This window comes from Leucopleurus acutus, assembly GCF_964270905.1.
Source record: "Leucopleurus acutus genome assembly, chromosome: 4".
NCBI lineage: Eukaryota > Metazoa > Chordata > Mammalia > Artiodactyla > Delphinidae > Leucopleurus > Leucopleurus acutus.
The window spans coordinates 117147645-117172202 of NC_139146.1; the positions used below are offsets into that span (position 1 = coordinate 117147645).

The window sequence follows — 24558 nt, forward strand, 5'->3', positions numbered from 1 at the left end:
TGAAGAATAATAGCTAAGAGTTGGGGAAGGAAGCATTAGAAGTTTGGGAGAAAGGAGAAAATATGAATAGTTGTTTTTTCCCTCCATGATAATGGAGAAACAATTGTATGGATGACAGACCAAGCCAGACTTACATTTTAAAAAACCCTTGATTCAGTTAGATAGGTACCTCACTCACTCATTTCTAACTACTATTTCTTCAGTTCTTAGCTACTATCAGTCACCTCCCTAATTTTCTCTGAAGTTGGATTCTTTTTCAGTTCTTCGTTGAATTCTTTATGTCCAGAACCTTCCCACGGCTCTGCTTCTTTTAATTCCAGAGCTTTGGGTCTTTAAGGTAGTTTGTTTTCACAGCTCCTTTGAAATAATGTCATAGCACCCTCAGCTTTCCTAATTATAATAGTGATACATTTAGTATGATCTTAGTAGATTTTTTCTGTTCCTAATTTAATTTTCTATTTTGGTATTCATTGCAGTTTAGTAAATTAGCTCCCTGTATAGGTGAGTTGATGTGAGAGCTTCAGAAATAACCAAGACAGTGGGAGGAGCTAATAGTCTTAAAAAAGAACACCCAGCTCAGCATTATGGCTCTTCAGCACAATATTTTTCCTAAGCAGAGCTTTAAGCTACCCAAGTGACTCCCTATAATTATTCCATAACTAAGCTAATGTTTAATTTAAAATATATTGATGAGTATGTCAATTATAATTGGTATAAACTGAAGGACAATTTGGGAATGTGAATTATATTTAAATTGACTCAATTATGTGCACCTGCGGCCCAAAACTTCTTTACGGTACGCGGGCCTCTCACTGTTGTGGCCTCTCCCGTTGCGGAGCACAGGCTCCGGACGGGCAGGCTCAGCGGCAATGGCTCACGGGCCCAGCCGCTCCGCGGCATGTGGGATCTTCCCAGACCGGGGCACGAACCCGCGTCCCCTGCATCGGCAGGCGGACTCTCAACCACTGCGCCACCAGGGAAGTCCCCAAAACTTCTTTAAAAGTTGAGTTCATTTATTCTAATACATGCATAAGTAAATTTACCCCTGCATCCTACTCCTAGGAACTGCATAAATGACATAGATATGTATAAGTGTATGTGTGCCCACAAACACACATTGTGTTGCTCTTTGTATTGTTTAAAAATTAGAAACAACCTAAGTGTCCTTCAATACAGGTTGGTTCAATTATTTATGCTTTAGTTTTACTATGTGTACACTTAAAATATTGCTGTAGGTCAGTAGTTAAGAACATGCAAAAGTATGTCTATAACATTACTATAGTAAAGAAAAATAGGTTCAGTATAATTTTTGAAAATTATATCTAGTTATGTATACATAAAGAGATCTGGAAGAATGTCCCTGAAATATTAAGTGATTTTTAAAAAATATCTATTTATTTATTTATTGGAGTGTAGCTGATTTACAATGCTATATTGTTTCAGGTGTACAGGAAGGTGATTTAGATATACATATATATATTCTTTTTGGGATTCTTTTCCATTTTCAGTTATTACAAGATATTGAATATAGTTCCCTGTGCTATACAATAGGCCCTTGTTGTTTCTCTATTTTATATATAGTGGTGTGTATCTGCTAATCCCAAATTCCTAATTTATCCCTCCGGGCCCCCACCCCGTGCCACCCCTTTGGTAACCATGCGTTTGTTTTCTATGTCTTTGAGTCTATTTTTGTTTTGTAAATAAGTTCATGTATTAACAGTGATTTTTACTTTTTTGAACTTTTCTATATTCTTTCAGTATTTTAAAAAATGGATGTGTCATTTTATACAATCAGAAAAAGTTTTTTTTCATTTTGAGTGGGGGAAAAAGTTGGTTTGAGAGAGAAATCAGTCACTTCCCTACAACACTAAAAACTTGGTTTGAGTGTTTCTACTCTCAGTTTTAAAAACTTAAAAAGAAAAAATCAACAAGTCCACATATTTTTCTACCTGAGAAACATCATTCTAGTAGTTGTGGACATTAAGATACCATTTAATTTTCATTTAAAAAGCAAGCTCACCGGAACATAAGCTTTTTTAACCTATTTAAACTAGAACTTTTACCTTGAAGCATTAAGTAGTTTCATTAGATACTTACTGCACATGTAACACATTTAGCATCTTTAGTGTTCATTTGAGAATCCTACTGCAAAAGAATAAATTTTAAACAACTGATTAAAATTTGGTGACACACTTGAAAAGGCTTTTCAATGTACTAGTGGGCTGTAGCACCCTGGTGGAGAGCCACTATTCTGTTTTCTCATTGTCTTATTATTTTGCCCTGTTTTTAAATATAAACAACTGATTAATACTTTTGTCTCCTAAATAGTCAGAGTATGTCTTTTGCATTCTGTAACTGTGTTTTTCAGATCTGTTAGTGCATCTTGAAATCAATTTAGTGGGTCATAAGTGGCATTAAATTTTGTATATACATTTATATACACACGTATATTTGTACCTGGCATATAGTAAGGGTAGATTGTGTTCATGAAACTTCTTGGTTGCAGCAAAATATTTGGAAAGCCCTGTCCTGAAATACTTCTGGAAGTACATTAAAATTTCTATTAAATAGAGATGGCTGTCCAGGAAGAAACCTTGGCAGCCTGGAATATAGCCCCAAAATCAGAAATTCAACCTTAAAAAAAAAGTCATTTGAGTTATAAAAGTAAACTTCAGTGAAGATGAACACTTCAGTCTACCTCAGAATCCATTTAGTCTTATTTTAGACAATTATTAAACTTGGCTACTTCCTTTCCTGATCTATAACAAATTAGAAAGTGTAAATTAGAACTGAGTGAAAAGAATTCTGTCTGTTAGTGACACACACTAACAGAAATAGAAAAGAATAATCAGCAGTTTGGGAAGATCAAAGAAATACTATGAAAGAACTCCTAAGATAAAGATAATAGTGTAGGTACTTTGGATAGGAGCAAACAGATGCAGACACTCTATTGCCCCAAAGGGCATAATTCGAAGAGCAGTGAGAAAAAGCACTGAACAAGGGCCTCAGGAAAGCTGGTTTTCACATTTGTGCATGACTAGCAGCACAACATGGGCCAGGCAACTTAACCTCTCCCTCTTCCTCCCAGTTTCCTCATCTATAAAATGGGGTAGATGTACTAGCTGTTCTCAGTTTCCTTCCCCCTCAACAGTTTTCTCATCTCAGTGAATGTACAGGTAAGACTGGTTTATGATCTAAATTACAAACACATCAATGAGAACAAACTGGGTAATTGATTTTTATTAAGAAGTGAGTAAGAAGTTAAAAATGTTGTGGTATGTTTGCATCTTCAGTTGCTATTCTGTGTTTCTAAGTTTATTATCTATTTTATCATAACTATGAATATATGCTTGAAATGTTGATAGAATTTGGCTACTATACTTGGCTTTATTTCAACAGCGATTTGAGGCTACTTTAGTAGAAAATGCCATTTAAGGCATTTTCCCTTTTTTAATTTCTTCATTTGTGTTTTATGTTTTTCATTTTTTACATTTTCTAGATGGCTGTCCAAATGCAAACCCGGTCCAGGTTTCAGCAGCAACGTTTTTTCTTTTCTTCAACGAAAAGTAGAGAATGGAGACCAGCTATATCAGTATTGTTCACTGATAATAAAAGGTATATCTCTCAAGCAACAACTTCAGTGGGACCCCAGCAGTCACCATTTGCTAGGGTTTATGGACTTTGGTCTTGGCAAACTTGATGCTGATGAAACGCCACTTGCCTCAGAAACTATTTTGCTCATGGCAGTGGGTATTTCTGGTCACTGGAGGACAACTCTTGGTTATTTTTTTGTAAACAGGGCGTCTGGATATTTGCAAGCTCAGCTGCTTCGTCTGACGATTGGCAAACTGAGTGACATAGGGATCACAGTTCTAGCTGTCACGTCTGATGCTACAGCTCACAGTGTTCAGATGGCAAAAGCATTGGGGATACATCTTGATGGAGACAACATGAAGTGTACATTTCAGCATCCTTCATCTTCTAGTCAACAGATTGCATACTTCTTTGATTCTTGCCACTTGCTTAGATTAATAAGAAATGCATTTCAGAATTTTCAAAGCATTCAGTTCATTAATGGCACAGCACACTGGCAGCACCTTGTGGGGTTAGCAGCACTAGAGGAACAGGAATTATCAAATATGGAGAGAATCCCAAGAAAACTTGCAAATTTGAAGAACCACATACTGAAAATGAATTGTGCTGCCCAACTCTTCAGTGAGAGCGTGGCCAGCGCGTTAGAATGTTTGCTGTCATTAGGCCTGCCTCCTTTTCAAAACTGTATTGGTACCATCCAGTTCTTACGCTTAATTAACAATCTGTTTGACATTTTTAATAGTAGGAACTATTATGGAAAGGGACTTAAAGGACCTCTATTACCCGAAACTTTTAATAAAATCAACCATGTGTTAATTGAAGCCAAGACTATTTTTGTTACATTATCTGACATTAGCAATAATCAAATAATTAAAGGTAAGCGAAAACTGGGATTCCTGGGATTTTTGCTTAATGCTGAGAGCTTAAAATGGCTCTACCAAAATTACGTTTCCCCAAAAGTCATGCCTTTTCCATATCTTCTGACTTACAAATTCAGTCAAGATCATCTGGAATTATTTCTAAAGATGCTTAGACAGGTATTGGTAACCAGTTCTAACCCTACCTGCATGGCATTCCAGAAAGCTTACCATAATTTGGAGACCAGATACAGATTACAAGATGAGGTTTTTCTAGGTGAAGTAAGCATCCTTGACATTTCAGTTGCTCGAAGGACGGACTTGGCCCTTTGGACAGTTCAGCGTCAGTATGGTATCAGCGTTATAAAGACTCTTTTTCGCAAAGAGGATATTTGCCAAGACTGGTCTGACTGTTCGCTAAGTGAGGCATTACTAGACCTGTCAGATCATAGGCAAAATCTTACCTGGTGTGCTGGTTATATTGCAAATAAGTTATCAGCTCTTTTAACATGTGAGGACTGCATCAGTGCACTATATGCATCAGATCTCAAATCCTCTAAAATTGGATCACTGTTATGTGTTAAAAAGGAAAATGGCTTGCATTTCCCTTCAGAAAGTTTGTGCCGAGTCATAGATATTTGTGAGCGAGTCGTAAGAACCCATTCAAGGATGGCAGTTTATGAACTACTACTTCCTAAACAGAGGGAATTTTATCTTCAGCAAAAAATATTACATGAGCTTTCCGGGCATATTTATCTTTTTGTAGATTTAGATAAGCATCTCTTTGATGGAGAAGTGTGTGCCATCAATCACTTTGTAAAGTTACTAAAGGACATAATAATCTGTTTCTTAAAGGTCAGAGCTAAAGGTGTAACTCAGTACCCTTTAAAACACCATTCAGAAAGAACTGAAACGAAAACTTTGTCAAGGAAACACTGGTCATCTTTACAGAATTACAGATGTTCAAGTTTTGCTAATACCAATAAATACAGGCATTTGCTAAGGAACGACGGCTGTCTGTTCAAATGAAGGACCTAAAATATATTAAAATTTTTATTAAAAATAATTGGTCAACATTTACTTTAAAATTCAACTTACTATATTTTTCAAATTGACCATTCTGCAGAGTGGACAAGTTTGTGGTTCCGACTTAGGAATTTCTATCATGCGTATTATCAAATCTGCTCGGACTTTGGTGGAACTTGCAAGCATTTCAGAGTTACCCAAAATGTAGAAAGCAGTAAGTCAGTCAGTAGGAACAGACTAGCCAACAGGTGCTCTCTTTGAATTTACTGTTATACGACTGATTAATCTGACTGGACAGACTTTGAAAACAAGGGAGAATAATGACGAGGAGTCACCAAAACATCGACCCTTTTTATAAAGACTACATTCCCTAAAAGAGCTTTGGTTTTCAGCTCTTAAGAATGTTAACACTAAAAAAAAAAAAAAAAAAAAAATAGAATGCCTATCAAACCTTGAATATAATCTTTACTTACACATGAAAATTAGGCTAAATTAAACATCAGACACCACCACCATCAAAATCCTTTTGCTGGGGTACCCTAAAATAGAAATCATTATGCTTTATCAGGCAGAAGGTAAACACGAACCATGAGATGATTCCTTGTGCTGCAACCAAGCTGGGAAATGTTGTCTGGGGAATACATAGGAGATGTAATCTTCACAGTCCATTGTCTCTGGACTTCAAAATACTACTTTCAAGTAATAAAATAGAGTGGATACTTACTTGACTCCTGTTGGAGGAGCGCAGTGCTCATCAGAGAATGAAAAGAAGCCCTTATTTCAACTTCTCTTTCTGAAGAGGAAAATAATGAAACATATTTTCAGTGTTGAATAATGGCATTTCATAGCATGTGATTAATAAATTGGAAAAAGATGGTCAGTTGAGTCAATGAGAGTGAAAAAATTTGTCTTAATTACATAATGAGTTTTTTCAGAAATTTAGCTTAAATAATCTGAAGACGGAAACATACTAAGAACAATATTCTCCATTCTCTAATACCCAGATCTGAAACGATAAATAGAAAAACATTTGTTTCACAAATGGGAGTATTTTAATGGAAAAAGAAGAAACAAGCACATTTTTCGCCTGTGTATGTAAAATATCTACTCATTGTCATTGAGTGAATGTTCACAAAGTACAGTTAATATGAAAACTTAAAGTTGTAAAAGACTAATGAGTAGGTGAAAGTTTAGTTTTATTAGTTGAAATTCCCCTTAAATAGTGTATTTTGATATATTTCTGCTGGTTCTACCTCAAACAACGGCTTCAATTCTGAAATGTAACCAGAGTTGTACTGTACTACATTTTATGAGGGGCTATTGCTGAGAAGTCTAAATATTGTGGGTTTTGTTTTGTTTGCAGTAGAATGAGTTTAGATGCACTGGGATAAATCTTATTTAAAGGAAGCCTGTTTATAGATCACCACCTTTATCTTATTGCTTATATGAATCCAAGTTTTGTACTTGATCTTTACTTAAAATTAGGTTCATATCTGTAGCGTCTTATGTTCTTTGCTGTTACATTTCACTCACGTCCTATATATTCTGTAATTTCTTAAAATAGTGTTTTGCGCTGTTTAAGTGCTGGATAAATTGGACAAACTTTGAAGACAAGAATCTTTCCATCACTGCCATTAGCACAGTTAATTGCTCTTGCCCTAGTGAAGTGGTACAAGTGTGATGTCAGATTTACTTGATATGATATGCTTGACAGTGAAATTTTTTAAATAAATTATTTGTTCATATTTGATTAGGGTAATTTAGTTTACAATTTCTACTCAACACCCTTGTTCTTTTTTTTTTTTTTCCCCCTTCGGAGAAAACAGACATTCCTTTCAGAAATTTATTCTTCTTACTTTCAACAAATAGTGCTGGATATGCACATGCAAAGATGTTAACTCTAAATGGAACAAAGACCCAAATGTAAGAGGTACAACTGTAAAACTCTTAGAATAAAATAGAGTATATCTTGGAGACTTGGATTATGCAATAGTTTCTTAGATATGACACCAAAAGCACAAGCGAAACAAAATAAATTGTAGTGCAGCAAAATTAAAAACTTGTGCTTCAAAGGACACCATCAAGAAAGTGAAAGACAACACACAGAAAATTTTTGCAAATCATATATCTGATAAAGGACTTGTATCTAGAGTATACAAAGAACAATAATAAAGGACAAATAACCCTAATTTTTAAATGGGTAAAAAATATGAATAGTTATTCTTCAAAGGAGATACACAAATGGCCTGTAATACATGAGTATGTGCTCAACAAAATTAGCCGTCTGGGAAATGCAAAACAACCACAGTGAGATGTCACATCACACCCACTAGGATGGCTATAATAAAAACGACAGGTAACAAGTGTTGGCAAGAATATCGATAAACTGGAACCCTCATACAATGTTGGTGGGAATGCACACTTTGGAAAACAGCCTGGCAGTTCTTCAAAAGGTTAGTTAAATGTAGAATTGCCATGTGACCCAGCAGTTCTACCAATGGGCATACACCCAAGAGAAATGTACAAATTTCATAGCAGCATTATAATAGCTAAAAAATGTCCAACTGATGAATGGGTAAATAAAAAATGTGTTGTACCCATACAGTGGGTCACATGGTAAGTGTATGTTTTACTTTATAACACACTGCCTGAACTGTTTTTTTTGCAAAGTGATGTACCACCATGCAGTACTTCAACCAGTTATGTATGAAAAGTTCTAGTTCTTCTGCTTCCTCCCTAGCTCTTGGTATTGTCAGGGTTTTGTTTTGAATTAGCCATTCTAATGGGTGTGCAGTGATATGTCACTGTGGCTTTCAGTTCCATTTTTCTAATGACTAATGATGCTGAACATCTTTTCATAGGCTTATGTGCCATTCACAGTCTTCTTAGGTGAAATGTCTGTTCAAGTCTCTTCCCCATATTTTAAGGTTGGTTGGTTGTTTTCTTATTGAATGTTAGTTATATATTCTGGATACAAGTGCATTATCAAATGAGTCCTGCAAATACCTTCTCCCAGTCTGTGGCTTTTTATTTTTACTGAGGTGTAGTTGATGTACAGTATTAGTTTCAGGTGTACAACATAGTGGTTCACAATTTTTAAAGGTTATAATGTGGCTTTTACTTTTTCAGTGTTTTGAAGAACAGACATTAATTTTGATAAGTCTAATTTATTGACTCTTTTTTCTTTTAGGGATCATACTTCTTAGTTTCGTCTAAACCAAGGACACAGATTTTTCTTCCTGTTTTCTTGTAGATATTTTGCAGTTTTAGGTTTTGCATTTAGGTTATGATCTATTTTCAGTTGATTTTGGTGTGTGGTATAAGTTCATATTTTCACATATTGATGGTATCCCAGCACCATTTGTTAAAGGGCTATCCTTTTCCAGTGAATTACCTTTGATCCCTTGTCAAAAACTGACCACATAAATATGGATCTATTTCTGGGCTCTCTATTCTGTTCCCTTGATCCATGGATCTTTCATCAATACCACATTATCTTGATTAGCCTTATATAAGTCTTGAAGTCAAGTAGGAATCCTCAAACTTTGTTGTTGTTTTTTTTTTTTTTGTGGTACCCAGGCCTCTCACTGTTGTGGCCTCTCCCATTGCGGAGCACAGGCTCCGGACGCGCAGGCTCAGCGGCCATGGCTCACGGGCCCAGCTGCTCTGCAGCATGTGGGATCTTCCCGGACCGGGGCACGAACCCGTGTTCCCTGCATCGGCAGGTGGACTCTCAACCACTGCGCCACCAGGGAAGCCCAAACTTTGTTCTTTTTAAAAAAATGTTTGGCTATTCTAGTACCTTTCCATATAAATTTTATAATCAGCTTGTTTTTACAAAAATTCCTGCTGGGATTTTGACTGGAGTTACGTTCAATCTATAGATTAATTTGGGGAGAGATGATATCTTAATAACATTTAATGTTCCAATCCATGAATATGATAATATGTATATATTTTTGAAGGTCATCTTTGATTTTTTTAAATCAATGTTTTTCTACATTTCACATACAGATCTTATACATATTTTTGTACATTTCATGTTTTGTGGTGCTACTATAAATGCTAATTTTAGAATTTCAGTTTCTAAGTGTTCATTGCTACTACATAGAAATACACTTTTGCATACTAATGTTGCTAAACCCACTTATTAGTTCTGGTACCTTTTTATTAAGATCCTTTGACTTTCCTATATAGGCAATCACATCACACCATCCACAAATAGATACTGTCATATTTATTCATTCCCAATCTATAATTTTTGTTAAAAAAAAATTTATTGTACAGTGACCTCAGACACAACATTTTAGAGGAGGGTTTTGTTCCCAATCTTAGGGGGAAGCATTCAGTCTTCACTATTCATATGATGTTAGCTGTAGGCTTTTTTGGTTGAGGATCCCTTCTATTCCTAATTTGCTGAAGAGCTTTTTTTTTTTTTAAATCATAAATGGGTGTTGAATTTTGTCAGAGGATTTTCTGCACCTTTTTGGAAAAAAAACTTTTTGAGAGATAATTTACATACCACAGTATTCACCCTTTTAAAGCATATAATCTAGTAGTACTTGGTATATTCAAAAGGTGGTTTTCTGCAATTTTTGAGATGGTCATGTAGTTTTTGTTTTGTATGCTGACACACTGAACTACATGGATTTCTTTGAATGTTGGGTCAACTTTTTATTTCTGGGATAAACCCAACCTAGTCATGATGTTTGTTTTTTTTTTACATATTGCCAGATTTCATTTACTAATATACTAAACTACAGAGTTACACTAAAGTCTGTGGCTTTAAACATTACCCTGCATAAACATTACCTTATGGCTTTTGAATAAACTAAAACTGCCTTAAATGCTTTCATAAGACAATTTTTAAACAAAATTTTAATTAAAGCCTTTATATCTTAACATCTTATAAAATCACTTGGATTATAAAAAGCTCACATTTGGTCTATAGATAAGGACAAAATGTGCATTAAAGAAGCCCTAACAAGGAAAAAAAAGTCCTAAGTTATTTACATAATGAAAAATAACTACAATAGTCAAGGCTTTCTAGCTGGTTGGCTTCCCTCTCCTTTGGGCTGCTGCTCCAGAATTCCTTTATAAAACACATAAGGGATGCAATATGATCACAGGGCTGGAGGTCCTGGTTTGAAGCTGCATTTACATGAGAAGCATTCATTTTCTTAGCTATTTGTGTTATAAAATAATAAAAATAGAAAACTTTTCTAAAGGTATTTTTATTCACATTTTACATAAGACTGAGAAAATGTCAGTTGTCCATATCAAAGAATGGGGAAGCCAAAACAGTAGTCTCTCCCCCAAGGTCACTGCTCCGCTTGTTTTTTTTACCTGTAACATTAAGTTTCTGTTTCCCATAATAGTCCAGAGGTAAGACCTACAGGTTGCTTTTAGTTCTTGAGAGAAAAGGAAATTAAGAAAGGTGCTCATCATAAGAACATCAAACATTAAGAGAAAAGAGTTTCTGCCCTTAAAAGAAACAGTGGAAAAAAGACAAGACATATTCTCATTTCAAAGCAATTTATAGTTAATGATAACTGGGCAAAATGATAGATTTATTTTTTAGTTGTGTGCTTTCAGAAGTAATGTCAAATTTACTTAATAGCAGATATTTTAAAAGGTTTCTTGCATCTTAAATGGTTAAAAGTGGTGTTATTAAAGAAAAAATGCAAACCCTTTTTTTACAGAATAGTATAAATGTTTATTTTCTGTATGATTTACTTTGCTGTCCTGTTTTTACAATATAGAAAAGTGTATTCTTTGAATAGCTCTAGTAAATATAAATTTAATCTTTCTACTTTGGGATGTAAATAGAGCTAAAAAATTATATACCCAACCCTCCCCAAATAGTCTTTTAAAATTGTTGAATTAATGTGGATATTAATCTTGTTCAGCAATTTGATGCAAATGCCTAAATACAAAAAGTTGTTTAGTAAGTACTACACAGGAAGGAAAAGTCTTAATACTTTAGATAGCTTCCTGAAAATCAGAAAAACTAGTAGCATTTGATTGCACCTTCAAATTTTTACAAGCAAAACATTCTCAAGCAATGCCATCATACATAATCTACAACTGTAATCCAAATTTCACAAACATTTTATGCACACTGTATATAAATACACATCACAAAGGTGCAATTAGAATTAAACACAGAATATATACAGAATGAACAAAGTTTAGGTTTAGACAAAAAAGGTACTGTAATCTTTTGAAAAATAACTTGATTAGATATTATTTTATCCTCTTACACTAGTTTACATTTTTACAAATTTTAATTAAACATACTAGATTGAGGTGCTAAGAATGTTTGCACTATCTACATTTAAAGTTACTGCACTATAATTTTATAAATCCAAATTTTAAAAGGAAGATGCTTAATGAATAACGGAATCTTTTTTGGATTACTTAATTTCTATTGCCTATATCTTGCATGTTCATATGAACATATATACACACTTAATACATACAACTATAGATTCCTTGTAGGAAATGTAATAATCATATACTACTAATTACTGAGGATTAAGGTACCTAGCAAAATGCCTGAATTCCAACATGGTTTTTTCTCATCATAAAATCCAGAGTCCTATTATAACAGGCTCTTAAATTCATAAAGCTTTTGAATTCTGAATTACTGAAAATGATTTAGGTTATCTTAGTAATTATATGAAAACACTCATTCCTTTAGCTAACCAAATCACTGGCTAAAAATAATGCCATAATAAGCTTCCCTTATAAAAAGAAATCCCACTACAATTTTGAAAGCTTTGTTAGGAGGCCCCTTTCAGTAAATCAAGTAAGAGTCATAGATTGGTTTGAAACATCTTAGTTCAAAAGTCTATAAAAAGAACTGTTTGTATAGATGAAAACTCCTTCTCTAAATTCATCTCTTAGAGCTTCAATATTCTTTATTTCTCCATCCAAGCCAAATTGGTTAACTGGTAATTATGTAAGGTTCTATTTTATCACTACATAATCATAATGTTTACTTCTATTCATATGCACCGCTCATTTTAATAGTACCCCTTAATCACTGACAGTTTATTATTTCAAATACATACCGCCTCCTTGAAAGAAAATGGAAACATCCCAGAGCATTTCTTAGTCACTTCTTATTATAGAAACAAATTGTCTGCCCTTTGAGAATTATTTTCTGTCCGTTAACACTTTATATGTTTTTTAAAAAAACAAAATAACTTTTTTAAAGTGTGCCTACAGAGTACTTCCCCTTCTGACAATTCCCAAAGTGACAACAGGATATATTCCAGAATCCACCCTAAAATGTTGATTTTTCTTAAAAAGATAGTGCTTTTCTAAACACAAAATGTCATTTGAATATGTTTCATAAGACATCGTTTATGTAGACATAATATCTGCTTATATTCTAGATCTAGTACCAAAGAATGACCAGGTAATACCAGTGCTTCTTTGGCTTTTTCTACTGGAACAAAGTCATACAACGCCATACATTATAAATTATATAATAGTAATTTATAAATGTTCTTTGTCAATAGAATGAGAAGGACAGAACATCTAGTTCTTAAGAAACCCAAGCAAATTAAAAATCCATATAATACAATAAAGAAAAATTCAATTTAGAAGGGGCATAAGCAGATTTAACTAAGATTTAAAATGTAATTTCCTCGTTTAAAATTTCTCCTCTTTCAATATTATAATTTCAGGTCTCACAAGACTGAATTAACAATACAATAATTGTTAAACTATCTTCCAGAAAATCAAGTGTCCCTGCACCTTCAATTTTCTGTACAGTTCGATTTATCAGTCTTTTGTGCAAGAGTTAGCAATTCATGGCACAAGGGTCACTTTTTGCTTTTCCTGCAGAGTTGATGACGCTCATCAAACATCGCCCGAATTCCTCAAGTATCATCCGTTCAGCTGCTGCCTTTGATTTCCCCTTCTTGTCTGCCTGCTCTGCCTGGGCAAGAAGGCAATTACACGTGGCTTCAGCTACTTCCTTAGTGACAAACGTAAATGGCAATCTGAAATGATTTTTAAGAAAGAGAGAGATGATGATGGTGTTGAATAACAGCAAGAGTGGCTGACATTCTTTCACCTAGAAATCTCTGTCGACATTTTCACGATTCAGCAAGCACACTGAACATCACAGTATGTGCGATGAACAAAAGCACATCCCAGAGAGTTTTTAAAAAGTTAGACCTGGGCTTCCCTGGTGGTGCAGCAGTTAAGAATCCGCCTGCCAAGGCAGGGGACACGGGTTCGTGCCCCGGTCCGGGAAGATTCCACATGCCGCGGAGCGGCTAGGCCCATGAGCCATGGCCGCTGAGCCTGCGCGTCTGGAGCCTGTGCTCCGCAACGGGAGAGGCCACAACAGTGAGAGGCCCGCGTACCGCAAAAAAAAAAAAAAAAAAAAAATTATATATAACGTTTTACGTAAAATACATATAACCTAGACAAAGTTACCTGGTTAACAGAAACGTAACTCTACATGTTAACTGGATACTGCTATAACAAAAGTCCTCCTGATTCATGTATATAAGCTCTGAGTGCAGTTTTTGTTTTATTTACTGTTGTTTCTGCAGTGCCTACAACAGTGCCTGACACAGAGACACCCCATGAATATTTGCTGAATGAATGAATAATATTGGAAATTGAAAGCACTATCTCCTGGACAACATGGAAAATAAAGCACTTTCCCATAGTCCCATATAATGTTTGTGAAAAAAAAAAAAGCGCACCAAAATTTTGCATTATTCCATGATATCAAAAACGAAACAACAGGGACACCAGATGCTGTTCTGTACATGGAGTTTATTCATAAAGACCTGAACTATTGAGTATTAAAGCAGAGGAATCCATCCCGAGGCTAGTTATATGTAGCGAAGTCGTAGAGCCTAAGAAACAAAACCAGGTAACCTAATCTAACCATTAACTCAACAACCTGTAAGTAAGCAGTCACTGATAGAAGGAAACTGCAAAACAAAATGAATGAAGTCTGGGACTTCCCTGGTGGCACAGTGGTTAAGAATCTGCCTGCCAATGCAGGGGACAAGGGTTCGATCCCTGGTCCGGGAAGATCCCACATGCCGCGGAGCAGCTAAGCCCAAGAGCCACAACTACTGAGCCCACGTGCCTAGAGCCCGTGCTCTGCAACAAAGAGAAGCCACCACCATGAGAAGCCCGCGACGCAACGAAGAGTAGCCCCCGCTCGCCGCAACTGGAGAAAGCCTGTGCGCAGCAACAAAGACCCAACGCAGCCAAAAATAAATAAATAAATAAATTTTAAAACAAGAACAACAACAAAATGAATGAAGTCTGAACTTAAGGCCCACTATGACAAGATAGGGTGACAGGATTTAGGCTGCTATACATTTGTACAGAAATCTTTAAAATATAAAAAGCATTTTAAATTAGAAAATATAATATTAAAATATTACAATAAAGTAATATTACAATAATATTGAAAAAGTAATTAATAGTGTATAACAGTAGCACTCATTATATAGTATTTGGAAACTACAGGAAAGAAAATGGAAAAAAAAAATCAAATTTTTGCCACTCAAAGGCAAAAGCTTGTTAATACGCTAGTAGGACTTCTTTAATACAGTTTTTTTATACTTAGTTTTGATAACAGTGCATAATTTTGTGTTCTTTCACACTTCATAATAACAGATATCTTCCCAAGTTGAAAAATTAATTGTAAATATTTTAGTGTAGCAATATCTTTAATCTCCTCATAGAGATTAGACTTAATAACCTAAGGTTTACTGAAAGCAGATGACCAGAAAGGACCCTTTGTGATACCCCTCATTAAGGTGTCTGTCCATTTCCACTTCATTCAATCAAGAACTTTTTGCTGATTATACTCCAGTTACAAGAAAGAGTTCTTTAGAACTAATATCTGAAATATTTTGTACAAAAGCCTTACTTTTATAAGTTTTATAAGTTGGATCTTATTTCAACTTTGGCATTTTAAATGAAATACCATTTTCAAGGCTCATTCCATTTAATAATTCCTCAGATTAACCTCTAACAAACTCTCTAATACAAATTCAAGTCAGCATGCTATGTGCAATGGGCCCTGCCAAGCTGTGATTACTCCTCAGAGCCACGTGAAAAGGGTGATGTGAAGGATAAGAAAACCGAGGTAAGGCCCAGAGAGGTGAAGTGCTTGGCAAAATCACAAATTACAACAGAGCACAGACAGGATTTAAACTCAGGTCGGCCTGACTGTAAAGCTCTAGCTTTCCTACTCCAGAGCTCAGCAGTCTAGGGAAATAAGGAGGTACAATAACACAGTGTGTGACAGGCTCTCCAACAGGGTGGGGAAAGTGCCACATGGGCACGGGAAGGTAAGAAGGTAAGAATGTGAAAAAATGTGCATAACAACACAACCAGTAAGAGGTATAAAAATTTTGGTTTTCTTCAAGGTTTGTCAAATTATTCAAATTTTTGTCAAATTATTCAAATTTCCCTCATCTTATTAGGGAGAAATCCAATTAAATTAAGCACAGTGACCTAATACACTACTGTGCATTTTAGAACTGTACGATATATCTGACAGTGATTTTTCTGTTACTTTTAAATTCCTTTACAAGTAATTAAAGATAGAAAATGCAAAAGTCAGGTGTGCAACAACCAAAAGTATGAGCCCAATTTTGCCCCAAAAAAGAAACTTCACCAAAAATGAATATATCATACTATAAAAAGATATTCAAATATTGACTTACTTTCCTCCTCCGCTATTCAAAGCTGGTGTTGGCCTAGTAAGCAAGTCCGAAATCTGAGAGGATAACTTAGTCTTTGCTGCTGTTTGTTGCTGTACCCTTACTTCGGCTGCATCTGCCAAGTGCATCAATGTCTTTCTTTCTGGGCTTTCTTCAAAATTCTTACAGCCAATACATTTGCATATTGAGGAACACATTATTTTTGCCTAAAAGATTTACAAAAGAAAAGCTTCCAAATCAAAACCAAAAGACATCACTATAGTAGACTCCACAATCAAGTCAATAGGTGACAGAGTTAGCTGGTCAACTGACATAGATAAAATGGAAACATCTCTTGTGACAAACACCAAAGGGGCCAGCTATGCATGTGCATAGGTCCAGTATTCTTGGCCACTCTGAAAGTGGCTATACTATGTTTGTTTGAGGCCTTCCACGCCAATTTTCCCCCACTATAGATTTTCCTCCTGATATGAATAACAAATGTTCTTTTATTAAAAAATGAGTGATACAATATTCAAAAATAAGGGTCATTCAGAATCCAGCCACCTCAATCAAATCACCATTAACATGTTGGTGACCTCCCACTTATGCAAACACACACACAGTATCATATCAAAGGAATTTCACAGACACTATTTTTATTATGAATACCTCCCCCTCCCTAAATAAATTCCCTGTCCAGAGTCCCCAAACCCTTCAACAGTCCGTATTAAACCAGTGTGTCCTTTCATGTAAAGATATATAAACTATATGTATATTTATGAAAAACACAGGCTTTATGTACATATATTAACTCACCAATACAGAAGTCTTTCTTTTTTTTTGTTTGTTTTACATAATCATATACCCACTTTTCTGCATCTTCCTTTTCTCACACTATACTTCATGAAATCCCTCCCTCCAAGTCATCTGGCATAGGCTGAATTCATCCTGTTTAATGACTGGCTATTAATCCCTGGTATGGATGTGCCACATTTTATTTGGGCATTCACTTCTCTACTGATGGTCATTTGTTTTGTTTCCAGTTCTTGAGTTCCACAAACAATGCATAAAAACATTTTTTTGTATATATTACGCTTTTATTTCTATGAGCTAGGTTTCTAGAATTGGGCTCACTGCTCAAAGGGTACATGTATTTTAATTTTAATAGATGTGGCCAGATTGTTTTTTCAAAAGGCTATAACACGTCACATCTCATTAGCAATGGATAAAGGAAGACTTTCCTACATTCCCTCCAACAATGTATACTATAGCTCTTTTTAATAAAGTGAGATCTCGTTCTTTAATTTACATTTCCCAGACTCCTAGTAAATTTTAGTATCTTTTGTTGGCTACTTTTTCTTGAGCAAACCCACATCAATTTAAATAAATAAACAAGACTACTGTCCTTCCTCTCTACAGTAAGATAAATGGATCATATTATGAACACACCTACCCTGCTCCTTTTTTACAATACACTAATAAATTCCATTTACCAAAGGAAAAAAAAAATGGATATACCTTTTGAGTTAACCGGCTTATTTACCAGGAGCCAGTCTGGGATCCAACTGAAGCAATACATAATAAGTATCTAATGGTGAAGAGATAAAATTCCTAACCTCCGGGGGAAGAAGACATACTGATAATGGTAATTTGGATTAAGTTTTAAGAATTATAAGAAAGGTACTAATAATGTCTAATAGGAACTCAGGAGGGAGAAATTACAAATACAAGTCATCCATTTAGCATTGCTAATTCAACTTCTCTTGTGGCCAAAAAAAAAAAAAAAAGAGGGAGGGGGGAAAAGGTCACAAGAAAAGTCACAATCACTTAAATAATGTGGACAGTCACTCATTCAATCAACAAGCCCTGAAAGGCGTGTGAAAGGGACATCAATGTCTTATCCAGATGCAGACCAACTGGACCAAAAAAGCCAAGTCAGTTCAAAAGATGAACAACACAAACTGTCAGACAACATCATAAGTAATTCACAGTGAGCCAACTGGCCACTGCTAGTCAGAGTTCACTGTATTCCAAGTTTTTCCATTGCTTGGTCTTTTAGAACAACATATTAGTTATTAGACATTGTTTATGTCCTGAATGTCAAGGATTTTATCAAAATAGATAGAGCAGCTTTCTCTCTTCTAACATATTTCAACCAGTCCACTGCCTTTTCTACTTCTATTAGTTCACAGAATTGTCAACCAGTTCAATTATTTCGTTCATGTATGTCTGAATTTCATATGCTTAGCATGTATTGATTGTTCAATGCCATATGCAAGAAAGGCTTTCTTTGCCCTTCTGACCCAGCTTTATAACAGTTTCCATTTTCTCTTTTTTTGTGTGTGGAATTGGTTTTATAGCTTACATGCTTACATATTCATGACAATTTTTGTATGATATGGTCTGTGAACAGAAGCCACCTATCTCATCAGGTGTGCAAACAAGAGTCAGTCTTTCCCAATGTGAATGAAAAACTGGCTTGTTGGACTCTGCGACACTGTTTAAGAGACTTTCAAAAATAATCTTGATTATGTGCAATTTTCACTCCTACTGACTTTAGGACTAACAAAATGTTGCTTTACTGTAGTTTTTGAGAGGAGTATTTGACCTCTGAAATATGTAAATTAAGAATTCACTACAGAGAGAATACAGTACACAAAATCTTTACTACGACACACCTGGTATGGGGGTGGGGCACTGGGCTGCAGGTACGCACTCCTAGAGCAGAGCACACCTGGCCAAGGGAGAGTGCAGTGCTTGCTGGTATTACTTTACCAGGCCAGGCCTTTGGCCAAAACTAAAATAAGTTTCCCTCTGCATATGAAATCTGAACGAATGAAAATATAACAGATGAGAAGAGCCAACTGCCGTAGGAATGAGTTTCGGACGCACCAAGAAACCAATTGTAGTAACCTTGGATTAATCTTGGGTATGACTAGATTGCTTTCTTTAAGCTTTGAAAATAAAAATAACAAACTATATAGTACTTTGTCTGAAACAAGTGGATCATTTACACGGCATCTATCAAAGCAGAGTTTCAATATACATTTTCCAGAAAAGATGCTGCCTGACCCATAAATAAAAACAGCCAGTTGAGTGGGATGATTAGATGGTAAAATGGATGCAGTCACCTCACAGTAGCCAATAACCTCATCCAGCAATTACATATTCCTCCTTACCTATTTTTATGCTCACAAGGCAAACCTTCTAACATAATTTAATTTTCCACAGAGCAGTGTTCTTCAACAGGGCACTACTAGCATTTGGAACAAGATAAGACTATACTCTCAGGACTGCACCCTGAAATGCAGGCTATTATCCGTATATATTTCCGAAAAGTCTGTAGGGGAGAAACTGGATAGTAATACCCCTCAGTGGAGAACCACTACTACAGAGTGTCCAGTCCACTTTGATGTTATTGTTATTGAAAATCAACAAACTGGTGCTGTGGTTTGCATACTTTCAGGTACAATGACCACGAAGTTATGAGCTGGTAACTCTGCTAATGAGACCCCAAGCTGTAATGACAAAACAAAGGTACTGTTACTCTGAAGCCCTGCTTGGGAGGCGAGAAGGTAGGTCTTCCTCAAATTAGGGCCCTTGGGCTGACTTTTCAAACTGCAATATTTTCAAACTGCAATAATTTCAAACTGCAAAGTAATTTCCCAGTTTACAAGTAAATTTTTTTTGTATGCACTTTCTGAAGTTATTTTCAAAAGATGGTTAGATTATTTTTCCCAACCTCAACTCACCTCATAGCATTCACAGTAGTTTTTAAGACATCCTGATCGTTTGCAATTACATCCTTTGCTGTGACGTCGATCTGATTCTCCCTCCTTTCCTTTCCCTATCTTGGGCTTAAAAGCTTCTGGATTTCTGTCAAGGCATGCCTATCAAAACAGATCAAATATCAAGTGATGTTAAATCACAGTAGATTAAACTTAAATTCTGCAAAGGGAATTAATTTTCTTCATAAAATACTTGAGCTCAACAAAAAAACAGGTGAAATTGTAAACTTTTGTCAGTTAAATGAAACAAGAAATAATCACCTTTATTGCTTTTTGCCTTTCATTTTCATGTTCCAAGTTATTATAACAATTAGTACAATTGCAGTTGTTGCAAAATTCACCATTTGCAAAGCAATCACAGTATCTGGAATACAAAAATCATTGTAAGTCATATAAAAAAAGTCATTTTTAAGAGAAACAAAACTAGAAATTATCATTATATATGCAGTAAAGCATTTTAGAAATGTATTCAGAGCCACCAACTTATAGAGTTAACAACAGGTACTGACAAGGCCCAAAAGTAAAGTCACCAGCTCCTAGAATTTTGGTTTAGAAACTTAGTTCCAGTAGTAACAGCTGTCAACACAAGAGCTATGTGATTTTTATGCACCCCAAAAGTAAGTTATTTCAAAATCACAAAAAGGAAAAACATGGGCTATATTCTATTCTATTAGTGGAACCTGCTCACGTGAACTACTGTCACGTTTCTTTGGATTCTAAACCCCCATAAGACCACTGTTTTTTATTTAACTGTTTCACGTCAAATCTCTTCAGTACTAACAAGCAAATTAATCAACAAGTTAAAAAAAACTACTCAGAGTATCATCTCATTTAAGAGACCAAATATAAAGGTCCTAAATAAGATCACATTTATTAGTAAGGACAGAGATCATGTCTGTCTCATGCAGCTGGATCCCTAAGCCCTACTCCAGTGCCTCATCTGTGGTAAAGACTCTAAAATTATTTCCTTCTGAATGAATGAGTCTTTTTTACACCGTCATATGTGTTCATTCACTCGTATGTTTAATTACTTAGACTTATGAAATTGGTCTGTTAAGAATTTTTAGTTAACTCCACTTATTTTTTATTTTTATTTTTTTTGCGGTACGCAGGCCTCTTACTGTTGTGGCCTCTCCCGTTGCGGAGCACAGGCTCCGGACGCGCAGGCTCAGCGGCCATGGCTCACGGCCCCAGCCGCTCCACGGCATGTGGGATCTTCCCGGACCAGGGCATGAACCCGCGTCCCCTGCATCGGCAGGCGGACTCTCAACCACTGCGCCACCAGGGAAGCCCAACTCCACTTACTTTTAAAAGCATTTTCAGTTATATCAAATGAGGAAACAGCAGCAAAAGGACTTACAATTTCAAACACAGCGATTTTGTACAATTACAAGGCTTTCTGGGCCGACTGGCAGACTCTGATGGCATTATGCTACACAGACACAAACAAAAAGATATACATTTTAATCAATTAAAGGTAACTATTTAAAATGAGAAAAGTCTCTAATCTGTAAATTCCTCCTAAAATAAAGCTTTAACAAATGTACCCATCTCTAATAAAAGTTTATGTTGTTCCATTTACATTAAGTTGAAAAGCAAGCTGTACCATGAAAAGAAAGGTAGAGAGCCAAGATATGGATTAAAAAAAAAGAAAAGGAAGTTATCAATAGTTTCTGAAGAACATTCCACAAAATATACTCTTTCTTCTAAGAGAACTAAAGTTAAAATCTCTAAACTCTTTGGGATTCAATTATGAAAGGTAGTAAGTAGAAAAGGGTGTGTGAAGTTGGAATTTAGGAGGGGAGAGGAGAGGTAGACTGGTTCCATGTAATTAACTAAAGCACTGCTTCTCAACCAATACTGCAAAGGCAGCAATTGACAGATTAAAAAACAAATAAGCAAAAGAAAAAGCAAAGACCTAAATAACAATTTAAAAACTAGTTAATATCATTTTTAAAACATATTAAGGAGGAGACAGAGAAAAAGAGAAAAGAGAGAGAAAATAACAAATCACCTGTACCAGAACTGGTGAATCGGAGTAAAAGATAATTTGGGAGTTCTCTGACTATTCCTGCAACTTTTCTGTTTAAAGTATTTCAAAATAAAAAGTACCGCAGAGGCACACTCACATGGCTTTGAGGGGAAAAAAATTAAATACATGTATTTTGAAATATATATGTATATTTGATGTTGCATTTAACCTGATCAAACAACTTAACTTACATATATTCAAATAACTCACTCACCCATTGAACGGAAGCCTTGCTTGGGTCTGGATACCAGGTGTTCCGGTAAAGTTAGAGTTGCTTGCTATAGACACATAGGAAGACTGCTGTAGCTACATATAAAGAAAGGTAATTTCAGACCATATTTACAAAAATAGACAATACTCCTAAATATAATGATCGGTAAGAAGCACAAATTCATCTATTAAAATAGGAAAAACAGAACGGAGAATTTCATACAAACATACTCACTACACCTCATAGAGCTCTTCTAAAGACCCAAAACTAATACCAGAGGTAAAAACAATGTGGACATTTTAAAGTACTACATGGCATAAATATAAGAAATTCTTTCACAGGATATCAGAATTAGGAAATTCCAGATGAATGTCCTGAAAGTACTGTAGTAAAATTTGTATTGGCTAGAAAAATGCAATGTGTCTACTTGTAAATAAAATAAATAAAATGTGATCATTTATCACAAGTTATAGAGAATGAGAAGTTACATACGTAATAATTAAGTTTCTATTTTACACTGATTTCTAAACATAAGAAAAGAGATGCTAATGATAAAAATACTGAACACTAATTTTTTCAATCAGTATCCACATAACATACTCCAAAGTACACTTCTTTAAAGTACACAGGTTTCTGTCTCTCTTATAATCTTGAGTAGATCAACTCAACAGCTTAGAATATGGTGCTAATTAATTTGCTAGATTTTTACATGAAAAAGAAAACAACTTCTGCCTTCTTCCTAGAAAGCAGCACTCCTAACCCAAGCCAGCCAATTGGATAATATGTGGCTTTGATTCCAAAGATAACCAGATGTCATCTAAAGATGACCAGATCTGGACAGATCACTACCGATATGTCACCTGGAAGTGCATCTCACAGTCTATTTTCCAAGAACAGGTGAGCGGCATCGTATTCATAATGTGAGGAGGAACTCCATTACAGTCACAGCGCTTTCTAAACTCACTGGGACTCTGCTGATTTTTTTTTTTTTTTTTTGCGGTACACAGGCCTCTCACTGTTGTGGCCTCTCCCGTTGTGGAGAACAGGCTCCGGATGCGCAGGCTCAGCGGCCATGGCTCACGGGCCCAGCCGCTCCACGGCATGTGGGATCTTCCTGGACCGGGGCACAAACCCGCGTCCCCTGCATCGGCAGGCAGACTCTCAACCACTGCACCACCAGGGAAGCCCGGGACTCTGCTGATTTTAACTCAACGTATTTTCTCTTATATCTACATGATCTTGCCCTCCTACCAAACTGTTCTCAGCTCCAAATTGCCTGACTTGTATACTTGACTTGTGCTGTATATTTCTAAATACTAAAGATATATAAAAATAAACTCAGAAGTTTTCATTAACAATTCAAGGTTTTGGAAACAGTCTAAACACTGAGTTAGATGTTTTTGAATAGTTTTAGAATGTGATAATGCTAGACATCTTAGACCCAATTAAACTTTTTGAAATGCGATGACTTAATTTTTTGCCCATACCTGAGTCACATACTGAGCAGGAAGCACCGCATAGCCTACATTCCCTGTTCCTGGAGCCGGTGCCAGCACAGTGCCTGGTGGCAGGTTCGTGAGGTTTGGCTGGATTTGTGGCAGTGGCGTGGCAGGCATGATAAGCCGCTGCTGTGGCTGGCTGGTGGTGACTATTTGGGAAGTTGGATTGATTGGTTTCGGAACAACCTAAAAAGAAAGGAAGTATGTCAATGACCACGAAAATAAATTTCACAGTTTCTCAATTCAGTATAAATCTCTTAAACTTAGGGGATTAAGAGGTCCAAACTATTATGTATAAATAAGCTACAAAGATATACTGTGCAACACAGGGAATATAACCAATATTTTACAGTAGTTATAAATGGAGTGTAAACTTTAAAAATTGTGAAACACTATATTGTACACCTGTAACTTATATAATATTGTCCATCAACTATACTTCAATAAAAATAAATAAATAAATAAATCTCTTAAACATAAACCTTAACTTTCAATTTTAAAAGTAAATTGTCTGTTTGGGAGAGACTGAGAGAAGAAGTGATGTGATACTCACTTGTTTGACAGTCTGCGCTGAGACAAGTGGCACTGACATCCGCACTGGGGTGGTATTAACGACCACTGGCTTTGCTTTGTAAAAAGGAGGGAGGAAAAGGACAGTTTGTTTACAGAAAATAGTATTTAAAACATTTAAGATACTTAGTTCCCTCAGGATATCCTCATGAGACAGCTTAAAGAATTCCACTGGTTTCCTATTTGGAGGAATCTTTAATCAAGACAGTTACTTTCAAAATTCTTTAACCCATCTAACTAGGGAACTTATATCTAAGGTAGCTATAGTCTATCCACTT

General features: G+C 35.6%; 2 protein-coding genes across 3 annotated transcripts in view; one reads left to right on the forward strand and one right to left on the reverse strand.

Annotated features, from left to right (window-relative positions):
• Positions 1 to 6985, forward strand: part of THAP9 (THAP domain containing 9) — a 22243-nt gene extending 15258 nt beyond the window's left edge. For both annotated transcript variants that reach the window (XM_082837805.1, XM_082837806.1), the window contains one exon: positions 3500 to 6985. In XM_082837805.1, coding sequence (XP_082693931.1) covers positions 3500 to 5480 — 1981 coding nt within the window. In that variant the 3' untranslated portion in view covers positions 5481 to 6985. The remainder of the gene's footprint in view (positions 1 to 3499) is intronic.
• Positions 6986 to 10894: 3909 nt separating this feature from the next.
• Positions 10895 to 24558, reverse strand: part of LIN54 (lin-54 DREAM MuvB core complex component) — a 62193-nt gene continuing 48529 nt past the window's right edge. Inside the window, exons 5-12 of the mRNA XM_082837825.1 lie at positions 24264 to 24337; positions 23699 to 23896; positions 22215 to 22306; positions 21329 to 21400; positions 20230 to 20332; positions 19933 to 20070; positions 16202 to 16404; positions 10895 to 13492 (exon numbers count right to left, since the gene is read on the reverse strand). Of these exons, the coding sequence (XP_082693951.1) occupies positions 13291 to 13492; positions 16202 to 16404; positions 19933 to 20070; positions 20230 to 20332; positions 21329 to 21400; positions 22215 to 22306; positions 23699 to 23896; positions 24264 to 24337 (1082 nt within the window). The 3' untranslated portion in view covers positions 10895 to 13290. The remainder of the gene's footprint in view (positions 13493 to 16201; positions 16405 to 19932; positions 20071 to 20229; positions 20333 to 21328; positions 21401 to 22214; positions 22307 to 23698; positions 23897 to 24263; positions 24338 to 24558) is intronic.